General features: G+C 40.7%; 1 protein-coding gene across 4 annotated transcripts; it reads left to right on the top strand.

Moving 5' to 3' along the window:
- Positions 1 to 1,435: 1,435 nt before the first annotated feature.
- Positions 1,436 to 23,510, top strand: kitb (KIT proto-oncogene, receptor tyrosine kinase b). 4 transcript variants are annotated; one of them, XM_050045323.1, is made up of 22 exons: positions 1,436 to 1,796; positions 3,435 to 3,710; positions 3,807 to 4,091; positions 6,395 to 6,534; positions 8,941 to 9,109; positions 10,774 to 10,963; positions 11,044 to 11,159; positions 11,274 to 11,388; positions 12,128 to 12,235; positions 12,899 to 13,086; positions 13,380 to 13,486; positions 14,140 to 14,266; positions 15,140 to 15,244; positions 16,116 to 16,226; positions 16,941 to 17,082; positions 17,220 to 17,284; positions 17,383 to 17,474; positions 18,050 to 18,172; positions 19,668 to 19,779; positions 20,042 to 20,141; positions 20,661 to 20,766; positions 21,843 to 23,510. In XM_050045323.1, the coding sequence occupies exons 1-22, from the start codon at positions 1,742 to 1,744 to the stop codon at positions 21,984 to 21,986; spliced, it is 2,976 nt and encodes a 991-aa protein (XP_049901280.1). In that variant the 5' UTR covers positions 1,436 to 1,741; the 3' UTR covers positions 21,987 to 23,510. The 4 variants fall into 4 exon arrangements, with proteins under 4 accessions (XP_049901280.1, XP_049901279.1, XP_049901282.1 ...); XM_050045322.1 differs by having other exon boundaries at positions 1,438 to 1,796; positions 17,217 to 17,284; XM_050045325.1 differs by lacking the exon at positions 12,128 to 12,235 and having other exon boundaries at positions 1,440 to 1,796.
- The last annotated feature ends 633 nt before the right edge of the window (positions 23,511 to 24,143 follow it).

The raw sequence follows: 24,143 nt of genomic DNA, 5'->3' as shown, positions 1-24,143 counted from the left end.
GTCCAGATTTCTCCTTAGTCATTAGTTCAAGGTCCACACAGTTTAATACACATACTTGTTGTTGGCCATGACGTCAAGCTAGACTGCTGTCTCTATTAAATAGCTGTCTGTTGGTCAGTCATTCACTCTACAGCAGGAAATGACACTTTAAAATAAAAGCTCTGGGCTAAAGATTCACCGTACTTAAAAATAAAGTGTGTTTTTTACAACCTTGACATATTTGCAAGGCACTTGCAGTCCACTCAGAATGGACCTGCGACCCACTTTTGGACTGTGACCCTTCAGATGGGCCTCAAGCCTCAAGTTCAGCATTTTGACCACCGCCATCTTGGTATTTTGGAGCCAGAAGTGACTGTATTTGGATGAGACGCTGGATCTGCAGAGCAGTGAAGGGTCAATTTGACGAGGACACTAACGGCAGACAGCCTGTCCTTAATTATGCGCAACTTTAACCCTTAATAAAATGTAAACATTTGAGTTATCAAAAAATTACCCCCATACAGTTGTCATGAATGTTGAAACTATAGAGACCAAAACCTTTTTTTGTACCAGGCTGTAAACATGTTTGTTTCTACAGTTAAGTTGGGCAGTGTAACATCGGGGTTGACTGGGACCGACTGGCTTCTGGAGCCAGCCTCAAGTGGCCATTCAAGGAACTGCAGCTTTTGGCACTTTGGTGTTGGCTTCATTTTTCAGCCTCTGAGGTTGCCACTGACACTCATAGGTGTATATTTAGAACATGAGTAAAAACTTGAAAGTAGCAGAGGAGTTTTAATCTGACAAAATTAAAGACATTAACCCCATAAATTGATGCAGAAAAGGCACAAACTGGTGCAGAAAAACCATCTGAATGGAAAAAATTAAGTGTTTGACACTCAAACTTATCTGGCAAAGCACACCCAAACCCCATTTCATATGTGCCCCCCCACCCCTAATACTGAAATAAAACCTAGGCCCTTGCTGATACCACACATTTAATATAATTGTTCTTGGGGGGTAAGTCCTGTTAAGGCTTGAAAATGCTTGTTCCTGCACACCACCACATTACCAGCGTTTAATTGACTCCTTGTGGAACATAAAGTTGATTAGATCTGGGAAAAGAGAGACCACTTTATGATCATGCTGATTAGAGCTGGGAAACGTGAGACTGTGAAGCGCATCACAAACTGATTGTGAATCGGTTTCTGTGGGGAAACTCCTGCCAAGTGAGAGAGCTGTCATCATCATCCTCACAGCTGACCAAGAGGAAGAAGTGTGAGAAGAGGCTGTCACCAGAATGATACTGAGATAAACATTTACAGTCATCTTATTGAAAAGACTGCTTTGTATTTGTATATCAGCCAGCACTTCCATTATTGGACAGTTTCTTGACATTATTTTTGTCTCGCAGTGACTGTGTAAGAAAGGTGAAGCTGGCTTGGGAAGATCCGCGTGTCTTTTTTTTCCCGGTAATAACCGACTCATCACCTTGGCCGGCGTCCAGCCAATGCGGGGCAGAAAGGAGTGGCAGGGATCCAGAGCAGGGAGGAGAGGCGCTGCACTGTGTCTTTAAGCTCCAGTAAAATCCATCAGGGGGAGTCGCAGCCTGCGGGAGCATTGTGTTTGTGCGCCCAGTACAGTGCAGGGACCTGCTCTGGGTTGGTGTGGATGGGATCCGGTGTTTTTCTTTGAGCTCAGGATGGTTATACCCGCACTTGAAACGCATGGAGTAGAGTAAAAAGGCTTCAAACCCCGCCTAATCATGAGATGCCACTGGGTTGTCTTTGCCTCACATCTTATTTTGCTGCCACTAACAGGTAGGAAAACCATTGAAACGTTGCTTAAATGTTGCTTTGGTGACTCATAGCGTGTCTGTGTTCTCGACAAGGACTTTATAGTGACCTTAAATTACCTCACAAAATATATTTCAATGCAATAATACTCCAGGGGACATGAGTGTTTGCCTTTGGTGAGTTTATAGTGATCGCATTGTACTTTGTGCGTAAATATCACAAAATATAGACTATATTTCTATATTCTTTTACTTTAATGTATTATAAACTGTCTTTTCACATCATCAGAATAGTGTAATTCTGTCTCCAAATTATCGCAACTAGTTTTTTATTGGCACTATTTAAGGTCTTTTCGCCACTGATTACATTAATTCAGGTGTGGACAGCCAAAAAAAAAGGTGCATCATTACGCGTGCTTAGTGCGTCTTCTCTTTCACGATCCTGATGCTGAAGAGCGCATACTGTCTCCACATTGATATTGGAAACGTGGTTCTCACACACACACACACACACACACCAACAACTGGCGTTTAACGGTGCAGTGTGATCAACCTGTCAGCTCATGTCTGCAGGTCACCTTATTTGCATACGTGTGTCGAGGTACGTGGGAGATGCCCATGGGCTGCCTCTATCGGCGGGCAACAGGTGTGCGTGTGTTGTGTGTGTGTGTGTGTGTGTGTGTGTGTGTTTGGGGACGATTAATTATTTATCCCACCGAAATAAAAGGGATTAGGTTGTGCGCCTTTGCACGGCAGCAGAAGAAACAAAGAAAAACGCCAGAAACACACATCTTTCTAACACAAACACACCCAGCAGCACCTTGACATTTAACCGCTCTGACTGCTGTGATGATAGCTTTGTGTTTAGTCATGGAACAGCCTCAGGTTTAGTTGGAAACCTTTTGTTTACACAACCGCAGAGCACAAATTCTTACAGATATACCAGCCAGAAGACACATCCTGCAAAAGCACATTTATTTCTTTTTTCATTAAGAAGAGGAGCCCATTTGTATCCACATGCTTCTCCTTCTTGCTTTCTTAGCCCTGAAGGCACAACAGTCACATGAAAATCCTGTTCTTGAAATGGCGCATATCATGTGAAAAAAAAAAAAAACAGAAGGAAAAGTTGGAGGGGATAGCTGGTGGGGGTTACACTGAGACGAAAATGTTTGTTTAGTTTACTCATCTTAAGGGAGTGGATTTAGGGGCCCTTAATGCATGATTACTCAGCGGGTAGACTGCTCATAAGTATTGATTGTTCAATTGAGCAATAGTGGTTTGATAGCACTTTGTCTTAAGGGGCTCCGTGCCAATCATAACATCCCATTTAACCATCACATTAGGCACATCTTTGGCTTTAGGAAATTGTGGTGGGAATGTTCTGGCGTTTTATAGGCTAGAAAATTAATGGATTAATCAACAAAATAATCTGAATACTAGTCAGAAATGAAAGCAATCTTTAGCTGCAGCCTTGCTACTCTGCTTTTTGCTCTTTTTTCATTGATTTCTATCTCTTCTTCTTCCAAGAGCTGGTGATTCATCAACGTCAGTATTACTGAAAGCAGCAGTTTATTTTCCTTTTTTTGCTGGATCTTTACTCAGCCTTCAAATGCAACATCCAGAGCCACCATACGTCAACCATACTATATATGCTCTGTTCCAGTTTGGTGCCAGCCTGTCATCTTACCCAGCGGGCCTCATATAGTCGTCCCCAAGAGGGGCAAGCTGGAGCTGCGTTGCCATGACAATGCCACGACATCTGGCGCCCCTTCCAGGTTGAGGTGGCAGAGGGAGAGGGGTCGCAGGCTGGAGGGAGAGGTGGAGGATGGGGGAGTGGTGTACGTCAAGGTGTCAGCGGCACAGGCCTACCACATGGGTCGTTACGTGTGTGTCAACAACAACACACTAGAACACAGCTCCATCTATGTCTATGTGAAAGGTAGGTGTTTGAGGTGGTGGGAAACAGGCGTGTGATTACACATGTATGTTGTGCTAGTAACATATATCAATCTAAATCTCCCTTTCATCTCCTCAGACCCCCAGAATGCCTTCCAGCGCACCATGGTGAATGTCATCCTGGTGCGTGCAGGTGAGAACTGCACCATTCCCTGTCTTGTGACTGACCCTGAGGTCACCCTCCTGGCCTTGGAGACCTGCGATGGACAACCTTTGCCCTCTGGTATGAGTTACCGCAGCAACCTCCAGCGAGGCGTCATCATCAGCAATGTGAGAAAAGAATATGAGGGCTGTTTTGTATGTGTGGGACAGCTCGGTGGAGTCAAAGTCACCTCCAGCCAATACACTGTGGATGTACGACTTGGTAAGTTGAGAGAGATATGATGGGCAGTATACTTTGTTTCCAAAGACTATAATTCATGTTTGTAAAAGGGTTTCATACTGTGTTTAATGGTTCTCCATGATGCATAGCTTCACTAGATTTGTCATTTGGGTGATAATTAAGCTAAAAGGGTAAAATGAGGGAGGAAGTAAATGCTGTATGTGCAGCTGCTGACAGGAAAGAAGTAAGGGGAGGCTGCTGTCTTACAGAAAGTATTTTAGGGCAGATCTAAAAAGTCAGAATAAAGTCAACAGCTTATAAAAGGGACAATGAAGTTATTCTTCTTGTACCCTTGTGGAATTGAATCTAATGACTTGGACTCGAGTCAAACAAACGAGCAAATTTGATGACTTTAGACTCAACTTGAGTCTCAAAAGATTTGCAACTCAACTTAGACTTTAAGCGTAATATTACAAAATCTAATCCAAGACCAAAGTGTACCATGAATTTTAATTTATTTCTATTTAATTTATCAAATTAATTTCTCTTCATTTTGCAACTCCGCTAATGTTAGTGCTATTCATTCCCAGCAAGTAAACGCTGAATCCCCCAGATCCACTTTGTTTGAACCAATCTGACAGCATCTGATCAAGTTGCAGGAGGAAGAACTAACTTTATGTTACTGAGCCACAAAAATTTGGCATACAAAAACTATGTGGTGGTCAACAAAAAAACAAAATGCAGTATGCAAAGCATGTGGGTCAAAAATTACAGACAGAGACCCAACAACTACCAGCTTTGTCTGACATTTGAAGTAGCACAAAGAGCTGTATGTCGAGGACAATACTGACATAGTTAGCAAGCTAATGATTAGCTAACTTTTTCACAAACTTGTTTTAACAAATAAAAAGAAGTTCTAAAAAGCATTTATGATTTCTGTAAATTTAATCCATTATTATTCTGTTGTTAAAATGACAGTACATTTGGTGAAGGGTGCATTATGACTTGATTATGACTCGAAACTCAAAGTTGAGGATTTGGGACTTGACTTGGGACTGCAAAGATTTAAGACTTGCTTGTGACTTGAAAGACAATGAGTTGGTGCCACCTCTGGTGCAAGTTAAAGCCAAAGCCAAAGCATTTGCCTTTGCTAATTCCTTGGGTAACCATAATGCAAATGTCCCAATACTTGTGTTACAGCAAACAGTGAAGTAAACACAGTTGACACTGCCAACAACCTTACAGTTGCTTGTTTAAAACAACAAAGCCAGGAAGTGTGAAGAAAAATGATTAATAGAATATCCTCCTGTACTATCAGAAGAAATATCATCATGTGAGTCAAGAAATGGAAAATAATATATGAAGTTAACCTTGTAATGGACATCGGACTTGTGATCGATAGATAAATGACATCCCTATAGGTAAACATGTTTAGTCATCATGGAATCATGTTTGGTTATTAAAGAAAGCATTGACAAAATTGAAATTGATCACCAAAGTCTGTAGGATTCATCCTCTGGGGACCAATAATGTAATGTAATTCATCCAATAGTTGTTGTGATATTTCAGTCTGGACCAAAGTTATGGCCCAACAGATCAGCAAAGCTGCTAGCATGGCTACAAATCATCGTAAGAGACCTTAATGCATCCTGGCAGAGATCAGTGTTCGTCACAACAATCCACACTGCAGATGTGTTTTGGCAAACGCGGTTTAGCTCATAGTTTTTTTTATGAGCTATATTAATAGGAAATGTACAGTAAAAGCATTTTTAGGTGAATGTCAGTGGAAACTGATCATGTTTCTATTTGTCCCTGCACTGCATCAGCATTTTCAGTCTGGTCTGCAGTGGAAAGAAGTCCAAACAGAGACAAGCAGGGAGGAGCCGGGGCGTAGTGTCCGTCTGACTGATGGAGAGAGGGAGTGAGAGAAGAGATGTGAGGGAGGGAGGAGCAGAGGGATTAGAGTTCCACACTGAACAAAGCTTTGTAACGGTGCATGAAGGCTGTGTTTGGGGTAAATACAATTACCGCAGTCTTCGTCAAACAGAGGCTACTGGAGTGACGTCTGCAGGCGTTTCGTATCGGAAATTAATCATCCGGTTTAAATACGCACAAATGTCTGCATATGCAAGTGTCTGCAAATACTGGACTTGTGTACATTGTCATTAGTATGTGTTTGTCCACCAATGCATTTCCTGCCACTGAGCAAACAGGAGTCACACACCCTTAAGGGTCTTTTGTGATAGAATACAGATAGGATCACATCCGACTGGTAAATAACAACCAATAGTGAAATGAGGTAACTGATAAAATCAGTTATGACAATGTTGCTTTTCTTGATCCAGTGCCAAAGGTGCCTCCTGTGATCACACTCTCCCAGAAAGACACCGTTATCCTGAGGAAAGGCGAGCAGTTTGAGATTACCTGTAGCTCCGCCAACGTCAACCCGGACTTCAGTGTCAAGTGGGATTTCCCTTCAGCAGCGGTGAGATTGATCAGAGGATTGACTGGCTTTTCCTCCGTCTCTATGTCTGGGTGTCTCACTGTCAGGATGGGAAATTTTCTGTTTCTATAAGGCTGACTGGCTTTCTTTAAAGGACATGTGTCCTTACCAATCCAGGAAACAGCAAGATCGCAAAACTTAAGTCTGGAATTTGCATCGAGTACTTTGAAAAAGTTTCACTTTTGTGGCAGATTTTGGACCTTATGCACTGTGCCACAGGAAGTAGCATAAAAACAAGATTAGCAACAGATTGATGAATGTAGTACAGCTCTATATTCTTTTGTAGTGAAGAGTTTGACGGCATGTTTAGTAACCTAACATTGGTAGAATGCCAGCTGTGTAACACACAGAGTGCATGCAGATAGGATCATACGCCTTTCAAGAAAATATTTCATGACACTGGCTGCACACTTGACAGGCAAAACCTCCTCACTTATTTGGTCTTGTTTTTGTCTTTGTGCTGCTACATGTGCATTTTCCAGAAGCTTGAACTGCGAAAAATACTCAAAATGAACCTTTCTGTGTTGAACACTAGAGGCGTCCTCTGTGTACTATACCAGGCTGATCTCATGCACAGTTCGTATGTTAATCATAAAACTTAAATTAAAAGCCTCGTCCCAATTAAACGCCCAGTCCGTTTGACTAGCCCAGTGTGGCCACACATTTTGGAAAATAAAGGCCTGTCTCAATTAGACGCCTGGTCTGGTTGCCAAGCAAATCATATTTTTTTAAAGGAAGTTCTTAGGATGTATAAAACTGGGTTGTTGGCTACCTCAAATTACGTATGTGTCCATTCCTCGATTACCCTGTAAATTATTCAAATTCCTTTAGTCAGTAAGAGTCCTCCGATCAAGAGAAGCAAAAGTTTTTTTCATAAAAATTAATCAAAGTTGTCAATATTGTTTTAACAGGAATAAGTGGTGTTGTGTTGGTACACTGGGTGCTGTAATCCTTGAGTGCCATTACTCTCTCTCTCTCTGATGTCTGTTGGAGTTAGATTAAATTAATGATTCATAATTGATATATTATCTGAAACCTACTTTTTAAACAAGTTATATTTATACTGGTTTAAATAAAGATGATTATATTTCCTGATCTTTGCTGAACAACAGTCCCAAATATATTTTTTATTTTATTTTTATTTATTTGTTTATTTGAAGGGACAGAGCATATTAATAGACATTTCTGTAAATATGCCAGATTTAGCCAAAGGCTAATTTTCATCCGTTGTCCCTGGCCAGGTGTTACAAAGGCTCCCTGAAATAAAACAAAGTAGAACTATGTTGAGGGAACAAACATCAAACACGTCTTATCTTAAAGCACCGATCAATAAACTACAACTAATTAAAATTGATTAGTGTGTGAACAACAAGTAATAATGACATCGCTAAAATTAACATACAATTGACAACAAGACAACATAAGACAGCCTTACAATTAATACAGAACACAAGGGACAAAACGAACTTAACAGCAAGCAAATAAACATGCACGCAAGAAAGCAGTTAAAAACATGTATGCAAGACAATACGTAGTTAAGACATAAGCAAGCCAACCCTCCACGCAGCATGCTGGTAAGACATCAGTCAGAACCAGAGTGACTAGCCCAGAGTGCATACAAAACAACACTTATGCACGAACATAAAAGATATTTCACATTGGACAAGCCATACATAGAGACCAGTGTTTAGAACTGTGTGAAATCAAGTGAACTAGAGTGACGTTATATTAAGGTACGCCGTCACCATGTTGTTGTTTTTCTAAACCTAACCTACACCACTTTAAATTGACTGATAACTTACGAATTTATTCTCATACTAACCATTGTAAAATTTTGTAAAATATCATACGCATCCTTGGAAGAGAATACGTAGACTATATGGAAATTCACAAAACAAAACTGTATAGAAATGAGGCAGTAGTAATATTTTTGGGAATTTGGGGGGTTTCATGACACAAAAAGCATTTAACTTTGTACAAATGTAGGCTTATCACACATGTTGGGTTTTGTAAGACTGATTCTGATACTTCTCACACTAAATATTTTAAAAAATCACAGTTTTCAGGCAAATGATAGTATACCAGACACATCATTTAGGAAATATACTTTTCAGAAAATATAATTGAACAGTTAATTGAATACATAATATGTGAAAAATTGCGTTTTCTTTAAATATGCATGTGTTTGGTTGGTAGCCAGAGTATTTTTAAAATCTTGGCTACAGCCCTGGATTTTTTGAGTGTTAAGTCAGCTGTTAAATATTAAAAACACAACTGTGAGGAGAGTATACGCTCACTTGAAAAACTGAAGCATGACGTGTTGAAGACAGTGGATCTGTGAGACCTGCTGATAGTACACTGCTCACCTTTCCCCCTGATGCCCTGCAGCATCCTGACGAATCCCACACGTCACACATCCTGTCCGGTTCCCGCGGTTACCAGCGTGCCACCTCACTCTTGATCACAGCTGTCAACCAATCAGACTCCGGCACTTACCGCTGCCACGCCCACAACGAGAGAGGCACCAGTGCCACAGCGCTGCAGCTGGATGTCCGAGGTGAGCGTTCAAGATGGTTAATTTGTTTTAAATGCATGCATGGGTGCCTACTGCCTACAGGCAGTCAGTACAGCCATACACACACACAACAGATCTCACCAACAATGTCTGGGCTCCTCTAAAACACCACCACCCCTCCTTCACAGTATTCACAGGAATTTTCACTGTTGGTCAGAACAGAAAAAAAATAACAACACTCAACTAACACTTCACCACTGACACCAGTGTTCACACCCAAAACTACATTTTTTCAGAACTTATGATCTCTTATTTGCATAGTATGCAAATTAGTATTTAGACGCCTCAGGGAAAAAAATCATTATTCAAAGCACCTAATTATTATGAGGATGTCTGAAATTAGTCTAGACATGAATAAGGCAAGACACAAGAAAGGTGCAGCAAAAAAGTGTTCTGTAAAAACAGCAATGATTTGCCATATTAGCCCAAATGATTTCTTCTAGTCATGCCTGTGTGATTGTTCTATTCACACAACTGAAAACTCAGATATTTAGAGTGATTGCAAACTCTCTTCAACAGCAAGGAGTGAGCACTCTGTCCACAACGTGCCAGACCCACCTGTTTTCAAAAGTGTGAAAACACATGACATGATTTTGGCTCATTTGAGTGTTAACAAATAGACTTGTTACATACTGGAGAAGATCCTGGGTGGAGAAAGCACCCTCCAGCAAGACCCTTAACACCCAACCAGAGCCTCCAGGTGAATGACAGATCAGACTGTGGTTGAACTGGGTGACTTCAAAGTGTGAATGTGTGTAATTGCGTTTACAGTGTAAACAGGGCACACCAACAAAAAACAAAAACAAAACAAAAAGCCTGGCTCCAGGTGAGACTTCCCTGAATGAATAACAGTAAAACGTGTATCTTGGGTAATAACTTGTGATTTGCAGGCTTTTTTATGTCCTGTTTTGTTTTGGATTGTTTCGGTGTGAGTTGCAGAGTGTTGGAGATATCAGCCGTAGGGATGTCTGCCTTCTCTCAATATAATGGAACTAGATGGCACTTGGCTTGTGGTGTTCAAAGTGACAAAAAATACATTTGAAAAACTCAACAGCAATGTGTCTTTCCAGAAATCATGACCTGGTTACTGTAATAATCCACAGACCTTGTTGTGAGCAGTTTCATGTCGGAACTATTTTCTTTCTACCAAACTACACCTGCCATCTTTATCACTGCGCAGAAGGAAGCGTGCGTCTAATGAGCTAGCTAATGTTGCAGCTCAGCCAAGGAAAACACAACTAATGTTTAAATCTCGTACTGTCACGAACATGAGCCTTTCGTCCATGAGTAAGTGCACAGTGATACAGTTGCCGAGTGTAGTTTGGTAGAAAGGAAATAGTTCCAACATGAAACTGCTCACAACACGGCCTGTGGATTATCTTGAGTAAGCTGGTCATGATTTCCAGAAAGATACATTGCTGTTGAGTTTTTCAAATGTATTTTTTGGTGTTTTAAGCACCACAAGCTGAGTGCCATTATCCTAGAGAGAAGGCAGACATCTCTATGGCCAATATCTCCAACTCTCTGCAACTCACACTAAAACAACCTAGATTTGTAAATAGAACCACAGGTAAGAGGAAAAATATGTATTTTTGATGTTAAAGTGAACTGACCCTTTAAATGTGTATATTTCTGATGTCCTCTAGATCAGGGATTCATCACCATGTTAGGAAGCCCAGGTCCAGTCCAGGCTGATGTTAAAGAGGGGGAGAGCCTGAGCCTCAAAGTAGAATTGGATGCCTATCCTGCACCCAGGTCCCTGTCCTGGTCTTACAACAGCAAACAGCTCCTCAACACCACAGAGCATGTTATCACCATCTATCGCCGCAAATACAGGTACAGTCAGTTTACAGTATTTATTCCACTCCAAGTGCACATTCAGGCACAGCATTAGAAACATGTGTTTGTTTTATCAGGCTCCTCAGCGAGCTCAGACTAGTGAGGGTCCTCGGCTCAGAGGGCGGGATCTACAAGTTCTCAGTCCGTCATGAGGACGCATCTGTCAATCATTCATTCCACGTGTACGTCAACAGTAAGTTGCTCCCACAGTTGTTACATTGCACTAAAGTGCCTTAACATCTAAATGTTTTCTATTTTTAATATGTGTGTCTGTTTTCTATCAATCTGACCACTTTTTCTCGACAAGGTAAGCCGGTTATCGTCGCACAGGAAGGCCCTGTTGACGGACAGGTGCGGTGCGTTGCCTCTGGTTACCCAGTCCCTAAAATAAGCTGGTACTTCTGCGAGCTGCCCCACACGAGGTAAGCCGGAAACATTTTGCTCTACTCTATTAAAAGAGTGTTTATGTCACTTTATTAGGTTGTTTACATCTGAATAAAACTGATGCAGCTCCCGTATTATTATGAGCTAGATGTGAAGCTTTGACATCTTTAGTGTTTATCTTGCTGTACCACCAGCAGCATTGTTTCCTTATTTTCTTTATTTACGGAGAAACAGTGTTTAATCACATGAGATGTAAAAAGGTGACCTAGCTACACAATAATAAAACATAAAAGAAAACTAAAAAAGCAACCACACACCACCAGCTGAAATAGTCAAAATACATTTTAAAAATTCCCATTGTTATAACTACTGGTTCTAGTATTACACTATACTGCAGCTCTGCATTTAGTTTGTCCAAGTGGTGTTATCGTACCCCAGCAGCCATTGCTCTACTGCTGTGTGTAGGCACAATCAAAGTAAAACACTGTACTCTTTCTCTGATTCATTACTTTCAGATGTATTAAAAAGTGGAAAACTAGAATGTAATTTAAGTGTTATGTAGACTGTATCACAGTTGATTGTTATAGTTTTTGTCAAGCAAAAAAGTCATAAAAAGGTCATAAAAAAGTCAGTGTGCACTTTTCCTGTGCGGTCCTCAATCATATGCTGGCTTGCAAAAATGGTACTCAGTCATCAAAACTTTGAGACTCATGATTTTTCAAAATTCTCTGAAATGGTCGATTTAGCTGTGAAGTGTCTAAAAATGTTCCCGACCAGACCTCCCTGGAGGGCTGGGTTACAGAAGGAGAAAGAAGAAGAAAATGGTCCTCCCCTTAATGTTAAATTGGTGATTACGGCCCTGCAATCTGGTGAATGTAGCAAAAGGTAATCAATGAGAAGAGTTGCAGAAAATGATGATGTAATAATAAGCAATTATTATGATAAACCACTGCATCACAAGGTTAATAAACATATATTTTGCCTGAGGTTTCATTTTCACATTCTTCCTATTCCACAGCCAGTTCTGTTCAGTTTCACATCAATTTTGTAGTGTAAACAATAACACATAGAAATAAGGAATTTTTTTTTATGCATTTAAATTCACCTATCGATATGTAATTAAAAACTTGGGACTCCTTGGTTGTTGTGCTGCTCATATTAAATGCTGTAACTGAACAGCAGTGTGACTTTCAGACCATTTTACACACAATAATCTCCAACACCTTCTGTTGTTTTGTCTGGCAGTTCCTCTGAGAGCAGGAGAGGCTCATGGGAGCTGAACAAGTTGGTTTATGTCATCTCATAGTCTCATTAGCATTCAGACAATTAAGCCAGCTGGATTTTGACTGTTGGTCAATATAACAGAGGCATTTGAGGACATTTAGAGAAACTTTCTAGGCTACACAATGAATTGTTTTTTTGCTTAAATAAATAGTACAGAAACTGAGAATGGCCACAGTATAATTTTATCATTGTGATAAAACTTACTCTGATGTAAAGCTAAGAGACGAAAATTCAACCTTAAACACCCTCCCAACCCTTCAACAGGTGCTCACTCCTGCCCAACGCCACCCAATGGGAGACTCCAGATGTCGCCATGGTGACAGAGTCCACCTTCGGTAGGAGTAAGGTGGTGAGCCGACTGAACGTGAGCAAGGAGCACGCACACTATCACACCCTGGAGTGTGTGGCGAGCACAGAGGGGGAAGAGGCCTACACGCTGTTCTCCATCAGTGGTATGACACACACAAGCATGTATATCACACCCGCCATTGACCCTGTGTCTGCGGAGGCCAGGTGTGTTGTTACTGGGTACAGATTGAATGAGATTAGTGTATGCTGACTATGCAGGCTGGGATTATATGGTGTAGACTCGTTAATCCTCGCCACACAAACAAACACCACTGCTGCAGCAGCTGTCTGTCTTAACGTCGCAGGGGGAGGATGTGACTGTGTTTTTGAGTGTGTTGTGTTTACTTCAATGCCCCATGTAATTTTTGATTACTCTGGTGTGTACGTTTCCTCCCAGAGCGCACCGTCCCCCATAAACTCTTCACTCCTCTTCTAACTGGCATGGTGGTCACTGGTGTCTTCCTCAGTCTCCTTCTGGTGGTGCTGCTCTATAAATACATGCAGGTAAGATGGGAAATAAATCTCAATGCCATTAAAGCAATGAAGAAACAGCATTTAATTTGGGAGTATGGTCATAAATCTCATAAATCTGTCCCATTCAAACCCAGTTTAAATATTGTCAGACTTCAATGTGAAATCAAGTTCATCCTCCATCATTGATATGCAGTTTGCATATCAGAAAAATAAATGGTTGCAATAGTTTCTGGCAAATGGCCCACTCTCATTTACTAATGACTCATGCCTCCATTTTGATTATGGCATGTTAAAGTTAGAAGCATCTGTCTGAGATCAGACTAGTTTTATGCTACATTTGGTAACCATATTCAGCAGATAGGAGTGAAAGTTTGTCCTTTTAATCAATATGAATGTGTCCTAATGAATTTGAAATGAATCAATCAGCCATTCAGAGTGTAGACACGCCGTACAGTAGTTAAAGGCGTTTTTGACACTCCGATCGAGCCATTAACGTGCCCCCCACAGCACACTGCTCTTATTGCACTCAGATGAGTCAGACTCCTTAAAAACAAGTCCATGAATGCACAGTGGGATCATCAGTCTCGACACCGGCTGACAACTAGAGTGCATGGAGTAATGTGAAACTGAATAGAGTCACGTTCTCTGTATAAATACCCTCTTTCCTCTCCGAACTTCAACAGAAACCAAAGTTCCAAATCCAGTGGAAGGTTATTGAGAGTATCTATGGCAACAACTACATATACATCGACCCCACCCAGCTGCCGTATGACTCCAAGTGGGAGTTTCCTCGACAGAAACTTCGCTTCGGTATGATGGCTTCCATGTTTGTGTAGCTGTGTGCTGTGTGTTTGTGAGAAGTCATATCTAAAGGCATGAAGTGTGCTGGTTACTGTGTTCTGTTTAGAGTCCTGTACTATATAGACTATCCTAGAGTATTTTTAAATGTCTGGTTGGGATCTTAAAGGGACAGTTCACCTCCAAATCAAAAACATATTTTCCCTCTTACCTGTAGTACTGTTTATCAATCTACATTGTTTTGGTGCAAGTTGCCAAGAGATATCAGCCATGGGGATGTCTGTCTTCTTTCCGATATAATGGAACTAGATGGCACTCAGCTTGTGGTGCTCAAAGCACAAAAAAACCTTTGAAAAACTCAACAGCAATGTCTCTTTCCAGAAGGCATGACCCGGTTGCTCAAGATAATCCACAGACCTTTTTGTGAGCAGTTTCATGTTGGAACTATTTCCTGTCAGCTTAACTACACCTGCCAACCATATTACCGCACAGAGGGAAGCTAGCTCATTGGTGCTAGGAAAGCTAGCAGTAGATGCACGCTTCCTTCTGCATGGTAATACATCTGGCGGGTGTAGTTCGGTAAAGAGAAAATAGTTCCTCCAACTGCTCACAGCAAGGTCTGTGGATTATCTTGAGTAAGCTGGTCATGATTTCTGGAAAGAGACATTGCTGTTGAGTGTTATGATTTTTTTTTTGGCTCTTAGAGCAACACAAGTCAAGTGCCATCTAGTTCTATTTTTACTGGAGAGAAGGCAGACATCTCTAATCTCTATGACTGATATCTCCAACACTCAACACACAACTATTTTTGATTATGGGGTGAACTGTCCCTTTAAATTAATTGTACAATGCTCAAGGTTTCTGTGTGTCTGTGTGTTTCCACAGGTAAAACTCTGGGCTCTGGAGCTTTTGGAAAGGTAGTGAGGGCCACAGCATATGGACTCTGCTCTGCAGATACTGTTACAACTGTCGCTGTCAAGATGCTCAAACGTAAGTGTGTTTGCTGGTCTGTTTTTATCTCTCTCTCTCTCTCTCTCTACCCGTGGCTGTGTCCAAAACCTCTCATTCCTTGTTGCCTACATCACTTTGTTTTTAACAATACACTGAACAAAAGACAAGAAATCTTCATCCCACGTTCCCCCAGTGCTTCCTTGTTTTGTAAATGAAGCAGTACACATGTAGTTGCCGTGGGGTCTTACTTAGCATTTAAGCTTTGCAAGCAGTAGAGAGTGATTTGTAAAAAAAAAAAAATTGCCTCAGATTTGACCTCTGCTGCATGCACACCTCTCAGGGCTGATAAAGTCTCCCAGCCCCTCTGCATTTTTTGGGGAAAAAATATTGCAACTGTTCTTATTTACAGATAATTCTCCTAAATGGACTCTAGAAGTGATCATCAATCAAAGATAATGCAGTAGAAGACAGGGCTCTTCGTAGTAAAGATAGAAATAATGGGTTAGTGCATTATTATGCTGCAATGTCTGTGGCTTTTTTTATTGGTATACCAACCATTTTAACGATAATCCATTAATTGCTAGATGGTACAGATGTGTGTTGGTCTGTTTTTATCTCTCTTCAGCGGCTGTGTGTGTATATATTTCCAATGATTTTATATTTCATTGTGTTTTTTAGTGCTTTTATTCTTAAGGTTTGAGCCTTTAACTATTGCCTCGCCTTTCTGGCCAAGTCTGGCACATCATCAGAAATGTCACTGATATGCACTGTCTCTGTCAAATGAATAAAACGCAAATATAATACACTACATATTAAAAAGGGAGTGATTTCGGACACAGTCTGCTTATGCTTGTTGCAGCAGCATGAGACGATGTCAGAGTTTATAAATGTCCTGATGATGTCATCCTAGCCAACGCTCATGCTACAGAGAAGGAGGCGCTGATGTCAGAGCTGAAGGTTCTCAGTTACCTTGGAAACCACGTGAACATTGTTAACCTGCTGGGGGCCTGCACTGTCGGAGGTGAGAGGACCAGCTTCAGTTCAATCTTGGGAAATTATCATGTGAGAGGTTTGGGGCCAAATGTGGTCTGGATGTTGTTGGTTGCAGACAGTATAACCCTCTTGCATTTGCAAGTTCATTATATATTTATTGACTGATTTTGTTTTATGGTAATAGATATTGTATTGAGAGCTTAATGTGCTGACTTGCTGCGATGCCCAGCCAATACTGACCTCTTATTACAAATCAGGTATTGGACAGTGCGAGCCGACTCCGATATGAAAACATGATGCAGTCTGACGTGTCGCAAATTTACAATGCTGTCGATCAATATTATCTACCAGCCCAGCCTTCAACATTGATTATAATGCAGCATTTAGATTAAGAGTCAACACAAGTATGCATGACTTTGTTATTAGTAAAGAAACACTGAACACTTTGGCATGAAAAATCCTAATTTAAAGATATTGACACGAGTTGTTCAATATGTGACCACACAAAAATATTGATAGCAGCTTTTAAACACATGTTCAATCCTGTCTGAATGCACAACACATGTCCTGCCTCGAATCAGTCCTCCGAAACAAATTACCACAGTATCAACCTGACAACATCTTCCTTTGGCTCATTATTATCAGAGCTTTGGCTTTCTGTGTCTCTTTTCATTGTGATGTGCTGTCATATGGTTTGAAAAAGCAGTGAGTGAGGTTTCTTTTCATCTCTGCATCCTGCCAGGCCCAATTTTGGTGATCACAGAGTACTGTTGCTATGGCGACCTCCTCAACTTCCTGCGCAGAAAAAGAGAGTCCTTCTTAAACTCCCAAGTCGGTGATGGTTACTATCGCAACGTCTCGAACCCAACGGAGCCTGCAACAAGGTGTGTGCAGTGTGTGTGTTTATTCAAATTCTGATTGCATTTGCAAAACAGTTACCTTGTCAACATTTAGTGCTTATGTGTGTTTTGTGTGTGTTTGTGTGTGTGTGTGTGTGTGTGTGTGTGTGACCATGCAGCAGAGAGGTGACTGGGTCAGGATATATACCCATGCGACCCTCTGAGAAGGAAAGGCCTTCCCAGTCAGGTAGAAAGTCTCTCACTCTTCATTTCCCATCATACATATCAACAACATACCGAGTGCCTCGCCTTCTGTACGAGTCTGACAGTCCAATCTTTATCTAGATGATATAGAGGAGCTGTCTCTGGACGCCGAAGATCTCCTCAGCTTTTCCTACCAAGTGGCCAAAGGAATGGAGTACATTACATCCAAGAACGTAAGGCTTTTACAGACTGTGCGCTTATTTATAGAGTCCTTACCAAAGAGATTTAAAAGTGCTTCTGCAAGTTTGTAAATCATGCCATGGCTCGGGGCCAACATGCTGTGCATTGCTGTCAGCTAACACTGCACATACAATCAGAAATAAACATGGTAAAGCTGCCTTAACATGAGATCATGTGCTGCACACACTGATCTTAAAAGCTCCAATTCAGATAGGTTAAAGTTTGAAATAAAAGCATCTTGTTTTCTGACTAAGTACTGCTTTTTGTTGCTTTTATTAAATTAGGCACTATTTACTTATCATTGTCTGGACTGTAATTGCCCTGAAACGGTACAAAAACTATTGCTTTTTTGTATTTTAATTTGCCAAACATATGGTTTTAATGCATGTACTGTATGTATTATGCAAATTCCTGTCAATTTGCCTTTTGTGTTCATGAGGTTTGCAACAAGTTTAACATGCCCTGCCTCATTTGTACATGTGTACTGTGTGTCATTCACTGCAATAACCAGTTACAATGTCAATACTTATCTCTTTGTGTGTGTGTGTGTGTGTGTGTGTGTGTTTAGTGTATCCACAGGGATCTTGCAGCCAGAAACATTCTGCTGACTCACGGCAGGGTGGCGAAGATCTGCGACTTTGGCTTGGCACGTGACATCACCACTGACGCCAGCTATGTGCTCCGGGGCAATGTGAGTCGTCTGTCATTTTCTCTCGCTGACCCTTCCTTCCTTCCTTTCCAGTAGCCTGTTCTGTCCAGCCAACACTTCAGAATCTAAAGACAAAAAGCAAATCCTCAGAATTTAGTGCCCGGTATTTAAGTAACAAATGCAGTGCCGTTCTAAACATGCCCGTATGGAATGGGCCGGTTGTTGACCTGTGGTACTGCTGCTGACAGCTTTCTTGAGAACTTAAGATGTTAAGAAATCAAAAATATTGAATTGTGTTGCTAACTGTTATAATTCATTGTACCCAGAAATAATGTAAAAAAAAAAAAAAGGCCCCAAAAGTACTGAAAATATGCAACTCAACAGTAAACTAATTACTTACAATGTACTTCTACTTTAGAGGAAAACAGTGTATTAGCCTACTACCATAACCTGACAGATACATGTAACTGGTTATGTTGTAGATTTTACTCACAAATTATAACAATTAAAACATGATGTATAATTAGTCAATAAATTAAATTTAAGTACATTGTACAAATAATGCCCTGTCTTTCTCTCTTCACTCTCAAAACACTCTCAAGTCGCAACTACTCGTGGTCAGAAACACAGTGGATTAAGTGGATGTATTTATTACCAAACAGGTGTATTAGTGGGTTAATGTGACATAACCACCACAATTATAAAGTAGAGCGTGGATTAAATTAGCAGGTGTTTTTGCTAATGTAAATGTTCATTAGTTTTATAAGTCAATATGGCAAAGAAAAACATGGGGCGATCTGTAGCCCACCTGGTAGAGTGTGTGCCCCATTTAGGCTGAGTCCTCAGCAGCGGCCTAGGTTTGGTTCCAATCTGAGGCCCTTTGCTGCATGTCACCCCCTCCCCCCTTTCTTCCACCTTTCCTGTTTATTTTTATCCTATTAATAATGGCAAAAATCACCCAAAAAATCATCTTAACAAAACAAAACAAAAAAAACCCTAAGTTTCCGTTACTTGTGGTCAGAAACATCAGTGAAATACAGTTTCAATTGCACCACATTCAACAATACAAGTCTCTGGGTCCTCAGTGATACACCCTCCAAGTGTGAAGTAGATCAGATGAACGGTTCTTGAGAATATGCGACAGACAGACAGACAGGCAGACAGGCAGACAGGCAGACAGACAGACAGACAGACAGACAGACAGACAGAGATCCCTTGCTTGCAAAGATGTTAATGTAACATTTGGCACCCAAAAAACTACAGTGTATAATTAATCTATCGCAAAAATAGCTGCCATTTATTTTTCTGTCGACCCCCCTATCAGTGAATTGACTGTTTCAGCTCCAGAGGAATTTATTTAAGTAACACTGTACATGAAACAAAGAAATAAACAGAAAACACACCTGCTCACTGTCTCAGCTTTACCCTTTAACATCCCATAATGAAGATTTGTAACATTTCAGGTAAAAGATATTGAATGTTTTTAAGAATAAAAACAAAGGAGCTCTTGTAAGCACGTCTCTCTCTTCTCCTGCAGGCTCGCCTGCCAGTCAAGTGGATGTCTCCCGAGAGCATTTTCGACTGTGTCTACACCTTTGAGAGTGACGTGTGGTCCTACGGCATCCTGCTATGGGAAATCTTCTCTCTGGGTAACATTTCCAGTTAGAGCTGTGCTGCTGCATCTGTTTCATAATGTCTGAGCCATTACTATAGTCCACTTATGCTGACTGGGGTCTTATTAGAGGCTCTGATGATGCTCACAAGCAGCAGCGTAACCTAGAGGGATGAATCATACTGATTGTGATACATAATGTGGCTCCACAAAACAGCATGGTCATATGAATCTGCACAAAAATGCTACATGAATGACACAAGGTTATTCAAAGTGTGTGGATGGTGTCTGTGTTGCAGGTAACAGCCCGTATCCTGGGATGCAGGTGGGCTCAGTATTTTATAGGATGATTCAAGATGGCCACAGGATGAGCAGGCCCGAGTACGCTCCCATTGAGATGTAAGTGTGTGTCTGTATATTATGACAAGTGCTTCAAAGTAATGATTATTTTTTATTATCTACTCATTATCTTTTGAATAAATTGTTTTGTCTGTCACGTTTTTTTTTTTCAGTTTTCCAGAGTGCAATGAGACATCATCAAATTTCTAGTGCTGTTCAACAGTCCAAAACCTAAAAATATTCAGTTTACAGGGACATAAAAATCAGACAAAAGCAGCAAATTCTTACATTGGGGAAGCTGAATCCAGGGAACATTTGGTATTTTTGCTCAAAAAAATTAAATGACTAGTTAATAATCAAAGTGGTTGGCCATTAATTTTCTGGCAATCAACTGCAATGAATTGACCACCTGTTTTAGCTCTAATTAAAACCTGCCCATTTTATTATGATAATAAAATACGGCATCATCTGGATAAATAAATTCACACTTCTCTGAAAATATAATCTCTGTTTTAAATTCCTGGATTAATTTTTTTATTATCTTTCACATTGAAACTAATCTCAGTCTCACCTCTGTAGGTATGACATGATGTTGTCTTGTTGGAACCACGATCCTTTGAAACGGCCTTCCTTCAGGAAACTGGTGGAGAGGACTGAGCTGCTGCTGTCTGAAAATACCAGGAATGTGAGTATCATCTCTCTCCCAACATCTCGGCTATTGTCAATACCTAATAAAAGGGGAAAAAAAGAAAAGAAAAAGTATAATTGTAGAAAGTCTCATTGAATTTATGCATTATTGCAAGCAGCATCCTGTGGAACTAAAAAAAAATGAAGCCAACGTGGAAGTGCCAAAAATTGCAGTTTCTTGAATGGCCACATGAGGCTGGCTCCAAAAGTGAGTCAATCTTCATAGACCCCTATGTTTAAATGCCCAACTTTACAGCAGAAATAAACATGTTTAGACTACAGACTGCTACAAAAAACAGTTTTGGTCTCTATATCAAATTTCCTCATTCCTCGAACTGTATAGGTTTTATTTTTATATAACTCACCTGTTTGTGAAGGCTTAAAGTTACACATACTGTAATTCAGGGCGTGGCTGCTTTGATTGACAGGTGGGTGCCATCTGTTGGCAAGACGCTACCATGGCAACAACATTGGTCAGTTAATATAACCGTGGTGCAACCGCAGATTCCCAGAGTATAGGTATAGCCATAAATGTCACTGTTACAGTGTGTTTTCAGTTAATGAAAGTTAATTTTAAGGTTTTGGTTGTCTAAAAAAAGTTTTTGTTCAGCATTTGGTTGTATTTAAAGACCCTCTAAGTAGTCGAATATTCAGTACTTACGATGGGTAAATTTTGTTTTACGGTTAAAAACTTGTTTTCTACTGGTAAATATTATCATTAGCATTTTCAGTAAATGTAATATAGCTGTAAATGCACTGTGCTAACCAAGCTAACAGCTAGCATTGGGGTTCGCTCTTCCCTCTCATCCAAATATGGTCACTTATGGCTCTAGATATCTAAGATGGCAACAGCCACAATGCCAGACTTGAGGCTTCAAAACAGGAGCCCACAAACCAGTGGGTGACGTGACAGTGGCTACATCCATTACTTTATACAGTCTATGACTAACTGTGCATATGCCATTGTGATTTGGCCTGTTACATTTCTCAGTAAACTGTCAGACTATTTCTTTTTTTGTGAAAAATTACTCTTATAAAAACTTCCATAAACCACAAATATGTGTTGTTCCACAGGTGTACCTGACACTGAGCAATGCTCCAAGTCATCCAGAGCAGCAGAGGGCGCCATCGCGGAGACTGAGCTCAGTCTGCAGCACGACAGCCCCCACCCAGCCTTTACTGCAAAACACGGCTGACGTTTTCCTGGACTATGTCTGACACACACTCCCACACAAACAGACACACACACACACACACACACACACACACACACACACACACACATGCACACTGCTATAACACACACAACCCCCCTACCTCCCTGATCATTCTTTCCTTTTACTGCACAAACTACAAGAGCCAAATACACTCTAAACTACTAACAATACATTCACTCTTACTAACTTTCAAATGCTGGCCTTTCTTTACACACACACACACACACACACACACACACACACACACACACACACACAAACAGATACTCTGTATATAAACGACCCTGCACTGGGCTCTCAGTATTGGCCTCTATCTAATCTCCCCAATGGCGTATTGATCTCTGTGGTAGGTATTTCAGGTGCACGTCTATATAAAGCAGACTCCAGCACTAACCGCCCATCAGATACAACATCCCCCATCAGCAGCGGGAGGAGTTTGGCTCACGTTCAGCCTTAGATTACATCTTAAAATGCTTTGGGGAAAACAGAGACCTTTGACTGAGGAATAGATAAGCACAGTTGGTGCTGTGATGAGTGGAATGTTTTTTGTTGTGTCAGATTTGTCTCCCGTTTTCTAAGCATATTTTGCCATTTTGACACAAATGAATATGGTTTACTTACAGAGAATTTGATGAGAAGATTGATGCCAGCCTAATATTTGCAGGTTTAAAACACTTGATACCTTTTGTTTGTCAGGCACTTCAACCAGCCACAATCAGTCCTCAGTCCCCAACATTTTTCGTTTTTACACCCAAGCTGCTTTGGAAGTGCTGGTAGGCAGATTATGTTACCTTCGGACAGAGCCAGGCTAGCTGTTTCCCTTTGTTTCCAGTCTTTATGCTAAGCTAACTGGCTGCTGGCTATGGCTTCATATTAAATGGACAGACACATGGTATCATTCTTCTCATCTAACTCTTGGCAAGGAAGCAAAAAGCGAATTTCCCAAAATATTTCAAGTAATTCACTGCAAGAGTCACGACAGTAAAAAAAATACTGAGAGGTTGTCATCAAGCCTACCTTAAAACTAGTTTTTAAAAGGCTTGAAAAAAAGATACCGTCCCTTAAAAGACCAGAAGCCTTTTTCATTGTAACACATGAGCCATAGCAAAGTGGCACGCACCCGATAACTGGTGATGAAACATAAAGCTGAAAGTTACAGAAACACTGATTTCCACCTGTGCGTTGTAGCTTTGAATACTGTGACTTGTAAAAGACTAACTGGTGTATTATTGTACGTATTTTAGGGTTAGCTTTAGTTTAGTCTGTGGCCGGACGTTTAAAACTGATTGTGTGCTCATTTTACTTGATTTAATGTCAAACATGTATGCAATGTAAATACAATAGAGATGTGCCTTTAGATTTGTTTTTGTTAAATTACTGAATGCATTGATTGTGACATACAGTAGTTATTGTTGAGAGGGCAGCCAGAAGAGAGCTTCTGTATGCTGGTTTTGAGACTCATGCAGTTTTGATACAGTGGGTTGACTTGTAATAATAAAGAAAGTACCTGTGATGGTAAAAAGTGTTGGAAAGTGTCCATTTAATTTATCTGTCGTTTTCCCAATTCTGTAAAACATGAGTAAGCAGCTCTGTGAGGCTGTTCACTGTGGTGCTTTGAGCTAAATGCTAAAATAAGCATGCTTATATGTTCACCAAGACCCAAGCAACAGTGCTGCTTCCATTTTTTCTCCCAGCAGCCCAAAAAGCATTTTTCCCATAGACCATCATTATAATAGAGACATCTGTAAAACTGTTTACAGGACACTTTGAACTGCAAACAAGATCAATTACGAATCTTTTTATTACAAGTTTTTGATCCATGGAGGCTTAATATTTGTAAAACTTGACCAGAGAAAAGCAATTTAAAAATCTGTGATGTCATCACAATGCAGTCTCCGAGCTGAGCAGGAAGTCACTGGCTGGGCCAGCAGGAGAAACAGGACACATATTCAGTGGGCTACATACCTCAGAATTAAACCCAGAAGCTAGAAGCTGTTTTTGGTGAATGTTTTTGAAGGGCAAGCAATTCCATTGGACTGAATGGGCGCCATCTTGGGGTCCAGTATCAAGCTTTTTTAACTTCATGCAGCACTGAGCAACTTTCACAGGGCTGAACAGGGCTGTGTCCATGATGCTCACAGAGACAATGCTAACATGT

This window comes from Epinephelus moara, chromosome 5 (genome assembly GCF_006386435.1).
Source record: "Epinephelus moara isolate mb chromosome 5, YSFRI_EMoa_1.0, whole genome shotgun sequence".
NCBI lineage: Eukaryota > Metazoa > Chordata > Actinopteri > Perciformes > Serranidae > Epinephelus > Epinephelus moara.
This window is presented reverse-complemented; position numbering and strand designations above follow the sequence as displayed.

Bases quoted from the DNA above. Each gene is read 5' to 3' on its own strand.
- kitb (XM_050045322.1), top strand. From the start codon at position 1,742: ATGAGATGCCACTGGGTTGTCTTTGCCTCACATCTTATTTTGCTGCCA. The intron at 4,092-6,394 runs GTAAGTTGAGAG...TTCTTGATCCAG, and splicing joins CACTGTGGATGTACGACTTG to TGCCAAAGGTGCCTCCTGTG. The intron at 14,267-15,139 runs GTATGATGGCTT...GTGTTTCCACAG, and splicing joins TCGACAGAAACTTCGCTTCG to GTAAAACTCTGGGCTCTGGA.